The sequence below is a fragment of the Vicia villosa genome, unplaced genomic scaffold (genome assembly GCF_029867415.1).
Source record: "Vicia villosa cultivar HV-30 ecotype Madison, WI unplaced genomic scaffold, Vvil1.0 ctg.000400F_1_1, whole genome shotgun sequence".
Lineage (NCBI taxonomy): Eukaryota > Viridiplantae > Streptophyta > Magnoliopsida > Fabales > Fabaceae > Vicia > Vicia villosa.
Genome location: NW_026705180.1, coordinates 255747 through 263888, shown reverse-complemented (window position 1 = coordinate 263888; position 8142 = coordinate 255747). Strand labels below are relative to the sequence as shown.

At 35.2% G+C, this 8142-nt stretch overlaps 1 protein-coding gene across 1 annotated transcript; it reads left to right on the top strand.

Annotated features, from left to right (window-relative positions):
* Positions 1-4360: 4360 nt before the first annotated feature.
* LOC131627757 (PLASMODESMATA CALLOSE-BINDING PROTEIN 3-like) lies at positions 4361-6597 on the top strand. Its single transcript, XM_058898612.1, has 4 exons — positions 4361-4590; positions 4693-4929; positions 5043-5076; positions 5948-6597. Exons 1-4 carry the CDS (start codon positions 4533-4535, stop codon positions 6279-6281), a joined length of 663 nt encoding a protein of 220 aa, XP_058754595.1. The 5' UTR covers positions 4361-4532; the 3' UTR covers positions 6282-6597.
* The last annotated feature ends 1545 nt before the right edge of the window (positions 6598-8142 follow it).

Sequence of the window (8142 nt, the reverse complement as noted above, 5' to 3'; positions counted from 1 at the left end):
TTTTTTTAATGCTTGGGTTTTAAATTTGAAAGTATCTATAGTACTTCATTTGAAGTTGTTGAAAATCTGCTTCATTATCATGGCTTCTGTTTTTGTACCGTTACACCTCCCAATAATTTACTTGCAAGAAAAAGTGTTAAACAAACACTATTTCTACACTCTTTATTAGTGTTGTACTAAATTAGTGGACCTAATAGTAGGACCCAAATTTAAAATAGTGTAATACATGTGAATTTCCCTCAATTATATTTGTCCTTCACTCACAAAATCTGACTCAAATCAAATCTCTGCTAATTGATTTGGCTCCACCCCATTCCGTTTTAGAAAGTTATTATATTTACACATGAACACAACATTTATTTTTATTCTTAAATTATGACACTTCCATTCTACCGTTTGTGTTGCTGAGATATTAAATTGTGTGTCTGACCCACATAAGAGGATGGGAGCAGGGTATAGTCCGGAGCTAAAATTGCTGGTCACTATAATTTATGGCTATTTACAAACAAGTGCAATTATAAACAACATTTGAATTGGGTGGGACCATGATGAGTGAAACATTTCCATGTGAGATTTTATAATAGTCCAAACTGCTCTGTAAGCAGTGACTGTGCAAGTAAAATTTACATTGTTAGTTCTATTTTCTACCCTCCCTGCATTTGGGCCTTTTTGCAAAATCTAAAGAGTTAGAAAATTTTCAAAAAGTTTTTTATTTTTCTTTGGAAGTGTATTGTACCGGACCATGGATGAGAATTGATAAAGTAAAAAATTCATTGAGAACAACAAAGACCTCCCTTCCGATAACTCTGTCAAGCATTCACGAGTCCCTATGAAACTATTTCTTTCCTTGATATAGGGTAAAGAAAAAAGAAGAGCGTGACTAGCACTAGTAAGGAGGCTACTGCCACATTTACAAACTACATTTACCAGTAGTAGTAATTTGAACTCTATTTTGGATCCCAAATCATGGGGTAGTCTTTTTTTTGTTTTGAATATATTGATTTTGTAAAATTAATATTTTTTGTATTTATAAAATTGATTTTAGCATGTTTGATTTCAGTGGAAGCAGATCACCTCCTGCTGTTTCAGTCCTGCCCTTCCTCATGCCTTTTATCTAATGGATTTGGCGAGTGGCGGGCCTAAAATCCCAACACAACCCGCCAATTTTTGGCGGGTGCGCGGGCCGGCCCGACAGGCCACGACCCGTTTTGCCACCCCTACTCATAATTAGTTTTAAAAAATATAGCTGCTTTGAAAAGAAAAATTGATATAGATGAAGGGCTGGGATGTGGGCTGAATGGGCAGCACCAAAAAAAAAACTGGAGAGGATCCAGGTCCGATTTCAGTTAAGAAGAATTGGTAATGCTTTTAAAATTGATATTACTTAAAGATAAAATTCATAATTTTTTTAATCTAAATTTATTTTTATGCTGAAACCAAACATAGACATAATATGTGTATGAAGATGTTTAGGCAAAAAAAAAACGATTTTGATTTGTTCGATTCATCAACCTCAAAAATGTCACAGAAGTCTCAAAATTATTACTTATCAAATTTTTCATTACCGGGTTGAAACGTAACTTTTGTTGTAAATTGCAATTCCATCGTCCTCCATTTCTCATGAAGGCTCTTGCAATGGCACAAGCCTATGAAGTTCATTTAGAAGATAATTTCCCTTAGATGAATAATGTGTTTAAAGGTCAAATCTCTTTTCTCTGCTCAAACAGTTTAGCCCAAACACATCACCCGCGTATAAATACTTATCAGCCCCAAATCTTTCCCCCCACACCGAAACCTAACTCCCTTCCACCATTACTTCCTACACCCTCATCCAACGTACCTTTTCGCCACCTCCCATCGGCGGAGCTTCGGGATCATCGTTCTAAGGGTTATGCTTTAAGTGTGATGAGAAATGGAGTTTTACCCACATTTGTCATAGTAATGTGTTACTCCTCATGCAAGACGAAGATGATTATCTGAGCCCAGAATTAGAGGATCCACATTTCAATGAAGTTTCTAGTGACATTTCTAGCATACACGCTTTGGCAAGTCAGCTCCATGATTGCTCATTATGTGTTACTGGGTGTGTATGGACACCGTGGATTTCCTCGTTCCGTTGTGTTGGATCGTGCTGCCATTTTTGTGAGTTCTTTTTGGCGGAAACTTTTTGAATTAAGTGCCACAAAATTATTCACGAGTGGCGCTTACCACCCTCATACGAATGGGCAATCACAGGCGGTTAATAAAACATTAGAGCAATACTCGAGGGCTTTCATGCAACACAAACCCACCATTTGGGTGTTATTTTTACCTTGGGTAGAATTCCATTATAATACGAGTTACCTCGACAAATTGAAAATGACTCTTTTTTAGGCATTTTATGGTTGTAAGCCTCATACTATTCCAATGTATACCCAGAGTTCTATATTTATCTAAGTTTTAGATGACGCCCTTCAAACTGACACTGACTTATTACAAGTGTTGAAGGAAAATTTGTTGGATGCTTAATATTATATAACTCAACGTGTTTATGCTCACTGTCGTTAGTTTAATTTTGATATTGGTGATCTGGTCCTTGTTCGTCTTACACCGTATCGCTAAACAACAATGCGTCAAGGCTACAACAAGTTGTCCAAGAAATATTATGGTCCTTATCTGGTTCTTGAAAGAATTAGTCCGGTTGCTTACAAATTGCAGTTACCTTTAGAGAGTCGCGTCCATCTCGTCTTCCATGTGTCTGTCCTTAAAGTCATGTCATCGACACTCCACCACCTCAGGACTTACCCCTAGACATCTTTAACAAGCATCCAGTTCAACAACCTGCTGCTATCCTCGATGATCGAAAAATTTTGTTTTAAGGTCGTCCAACCCTTTAGCTGGTGCAGTGGACATGTTCTCCGAAAAAGGAGGCCTCTTGGGAGGATCTTTCTCCCTTTCAAGTTAATTTTCCTGACTTTCACATTGAGGCTAAGGTGATTTCTAAAATATTAGGGAGTGATATGATCCCAATATCCCCATGCCTAATTCTTAATCTAGAGTTGCCTATGAGTGACATGGATTTTGAAGATGAGATTCCAATAAAGGAAAAACACATTATTAGAAAACAAACATAGATGAAAGACTATAATTTTTATTAATGAATATTTGGTGAAAGAAAATAGAATCTATATGAAATTATATTATTTTCTCCTTACTTTATTTCGATTTAACAACTTATAATGCTTTACTTATGAACAAATTGCATTATGATGAATGATAACAAATTTCTTCTTTCTCCAATTTTCTTTTTCTTTTCTTAGGGAGTTTACACTTACTCGAAAAGTGCTATTTTTAACTTACATTTTGAGTAGCAGAGAGTAACACATGTACATTGAGTTTCTAAAGAACGGGAGATCCCACAATTAAGAAGCCAACACCTAGTCTTAGCCCTCATATGATTTTGTGCCGTCAAATTTAATCGAAGGGTCTCTGTATTCCATTTCGGGTGATTTGGAGTAAACTGTCTTCCATATATAAAGTTTTGCATGCATCAAGATTCATGTATGCAACTCATTCCCACTTTTGAACTAATTTTCCATCATTCACCAACTTGAGGATTAAAGTGCTAACGTTGTAGGTCCATTTGTTCGCCGCATCAGAAACTCACATCATTGTACCTGAATCTTGTTTCACTATGTCATCAACTATTTTTTATTCTTGAACAGAACAATCTCACCGTCTGTGGAAACTAGAGTTCACACTATGCTCCCTTAGCCTCGAGTGAGGGACAAGACATTTGTTCATGAGTGACTAAAATAGTCTCACATTTTTTTGAAATCGAGACTCAAGATGGTTTATATACAACATTCATACGCCTCAACTCGATGAGTCGTTCTTTTTAAAGAAAAAAGTCGTGAGAATGCTCACACTCAAAATAAATAATATATCATGACCGCAACAGCGCGAACTTAAGATCGACCGAAACAACAATTAAAATAATTTGTGTTTTTTTAACAAAGAGGACAAAAGTCCCAAGTCTAGTGTTTTTGAGTTGATGTGATTTTCTATAACTTTAATCAAATTGATGTATTCAATTATATACTAAGTCTAAGATGGATTAATATTTGAAAATTGTTCCAAACTCCCACAAGTTGGTAATATCATTTATCATTAAAATTGTGTGTAATTTTCCAAACTTTAATATACATACAACTAGCATTAATAATTTACTACATTGTGCCCTTAAAACAAGTTAGTACATTACATTTGATATTTCTCGATCCTAACAGTCATCTTATCATAAATAAATAATCAAAATTTTGAAAAAGTACATAAAGTAGTCACAAATGACAAACGAAGCCGACACCAAACGGGGCCAACTATCATCCCACCGTTTACCAAAAAAACCTTTACTAGTTACATTTACTAGACACTATACACACACTCTCACACCAATCTATGTTATATTTTTGTCATTCTGTCACGCACCCACACTCCTCTTTCTCAACCCATCACCCTTCTCACCTCTCCTTACAGATTACCTAAAAAACACCATGGCTGCTGCTTTTGCCCTTGCCCTACTTCTCTTCTCCCTCACCGCCATTCCTTCAAGTAACAACTCATTTTCTCTCTCTCATCAACATGGTTTCAGATCTATGTTTTTCTCTTTCTTTTGTCTCATATATTTACTTATCTTAACTTTGTTAAATGTAGGTGCTAATTGGTGCGTTTGCAAAGATGGAAGTGACGCAGTGTTGCAGAAAACCTTGGACTATGCTTGTGGAGCTGGAGCTGACTGTAACCCTCTCCATCAAAACGCACCTTGTTTCCAACCAAACACTGTCAGAGCTCACTGCAGCTACGCTGTGAATAGCTACTTCCAGAAGAAAGGTCAAGCACCAGGGACTTGTGACTTTGCAGGAACAGCCACTCCTGTTGCATCTGACCCAAGTAAAAACCCTCATTCTCTCTTTTCCTTAGTTTTCTGTTTCTGTTTTTCATCAACAACAATAATAGTAACTAACACCTTTCATGTGTTCTTTATCTTTCTTCTTGTTCTGCAGGTGTTAGTGGCTGTGTCTTCCCTTCAAGTGCCAGGTATACATTTTTTTCCATTCTTTGTTTGAAGCTTTAACATTGTTATTTGTTTTTGAAGAATCTTATCAACAATAGTGCTGTCTTTTATTTACTTTTGTTTATCCTAAAGATTAGCGATGAGTGGGGACAAACTTTACTATAGGCATATTCGTAGTTTCATAATATTTAACTGTAAATTAGTGTATAATGTAGTAGCATATTTTTTGAAGCTTTCACATGACATTGTTGTTTTGCATAGAGGACTATAGTACAACATCATTTTGAAAACTTTTTCATTGAAGTAATTTACTTTTACTATTACTACTACTTTTTTGACTTGCCGTACATAAACATTAAAAGAATTAATCGGTGCAAGTTTATCATATTTTGAACATAATGATGATAAGGTCTTTTTTTTCTTTACTCTATAAAGCATGATTTTGAAATTCTTATTGACGTAAGTATAGCGGTGGTCCATGTACTACTAGCGTTTATAGTATTCAAGACAAAAAATCTATTGCTATGTGAAAGTAAAAAAAGATAATCTAGTGATATTGAATCAGTTTACTCAATTTTATTTATTTTGGTTTGACATGTGTGGTCCAATCTAATCCTACGTGGATTAACTTTTTTGATTGAATTTTCAACCTATAGTGATGACTTATTGGCCATTCATTGGTGATTATAGCCGTTGCAGTGACTCTGAACTTTTAACTTAATGAAAGATGCTGCAATTATTGAGATTCGATGCTTGATAAAGTTTTTGAATTTCTTTTTGGAATAACAACACGCTAACATCATTGTCAAAAAGACTAGTTTGTCCCTAATGTTGAGCTAATAGAAAAATGTTGCTTCAAAAATTAATGTTAATTTATGTTTGTGCTGGTTTCAGTGGTGCAGGCACTAGCACAACAACCCCATCAACAGGCACCACTACACCCTCCATGGGAACCGGCACCCCTTCGACAAGTACCGGCACTGGCACCAGCAGCGGTATGGGCACTGGAACTGGTACCGGCACTGGCACTGGTACTAGCACCGGCACTGGCACTGGCACGGGCACTACTCCATACAACACATCTCCGGGAGTGTTAGGAGGTATTGGAACTGGTATGGGGCCATCTGGATCTGGAGGAATGAATGATGATAGTCATGGTGGGAATAGACTCTTGGACACTAGTTTCTTATCAATTCCACTTTTCTCTATTTTCATAATGTTTTGGTAGGGTTAAAAAGTTTATATGTCAGTGTATGAATGGGTGTTATTTTCTAGGTATTATTGAACACTGAGATGTTACTAGTTTTTTTGGTTTATTTTTCTCTCCACCTAATTCTGCCGGTTCTTGTGTTGGCTTTAAAAAGATGGGCAGTTGATTAATTAATTAATTTTGATGAGTACTCTTGTTAAGGTCCCCAGTCAGTACATAGAGTTTTAATCTTGTCATTTCAAGGACCTTACTTTGTAATCCTCTTGTATCCATCAAAGTGTTGGAACTTTGGAGTTAACTAAAAAAAGACTTGGATCTATCTTAAATATTAAAATTTATGTATGTATGTTTGTTTTTTTTTTTTAATTATTTAAATATAATACAACAATGTGGCCAAAATGTAAAGTTAGCGATCACGGTGGATTGATCTGTAAGAGAATGAGAATAACAAATCTTACGTTTTGTATGTTTTAAGAATTTCCCTTTTTTTAAATTCCCTTGATGGTTTAAATAATTTAATGTTTATGCTAGTTGTTCTGCTGTGTGAGTATGCGTTGTGCATATTACAGCCTTTCAGTTTGTTTTGTTAGCTTGTTCTGTTGTATTCCCCACATGTTCTGTTCAATGGCACATGGGGTGCTAATTCACTTGTACCTTAGTTTTGCTATTTCAAAATTCAATCATGTTGTTCATCTTACTACTGTAAACTTTTGTCCCAAAACTTTTCTCATTTTTTGTTTCTAACCAAATGCAACCGGGGTTACTAAGAGAGTGATGGGCCATAATATGAGTTGCCTTCTTACCACACCTACCTGAAAATTTTACTTTGTACCCCTACAATTATACCTATACCCCTACATAACAAAAAATTGGACCGAAATACCCTTGTATAAATAGTACATATTTTAAAAAAATTCATTTTTTTCTCACATTTCAGAAAAATTTTCGAAACACCCAAAAATATATAAATCGGAACACTTTTTCAAAGTCTTCCGGTTTAAAAAAAACTACACCGGAACACTTAGAAAAAGAGTTCCGGTAATTTTCAGTTGTTTAAAGTTGCATATCGAAACACTTATTAAAAGTGTTCCGGTGGTTTATTTTTTTATAAAATTTTAGACTTTACGCAACAGTTTTAAACCGTTGCCTAAAGTGAAAGATAAATTAAAAAAACGTTGCCTAAAGTGTGGTTTGAAGCAAGATTAAGCAATTAGCATAGGCAACGGTTTTATTCTGTTGGCCAACACCTTTTGGCAACGGTTTAGAACCGTTGCGTAAAGTTTAGAATCTTTTTAAAAAATTAAACCTCCGGAACAGTTTTGGTAAGTGTTCCGGTTACCGGAACTCTTTTTATAAGTGTTCCGGTGTGATATTTTTGAACCGGAAAACTTTGAAAAAGTGTTCCGGTTTATATATTTTTGGGTGTTTTAAATTTTTTTTTAAAAATATGAGGAAAAAATGAAAAAAAATTAAAATATGTATTATTTATAAAAGGGTATTTCGGTCCAAATTTTTTTCGTGTAGGGGTACGGGTCTAATTGTAGGGGTACAAAGTAAATTTTTCCACCTACCTACATACCTAAGGCTAAAGCCCATATGATATGTTCCTTTCTTCTCTCTTCAAATCTCTAATTAATAAGTTGGTTAGCTTTTTGTTAAAGAGTTAGTTAGTTGGATATTTTCTGTAGGAACTGATGTATAACTCTGGCTGTGCCTGTATATAATGACTCACATGCCTCTTTCAATGATAACAAAAAGGATTATATCTTCAATTGTTTCCTTCAATAGCTTGTGCAATGTTTTACATTAACATGATATCTAATGGTATCAAAGCTCAACAGATCTTTGGTTGCCATTGTTGCGCCTTTTATTCATCGAT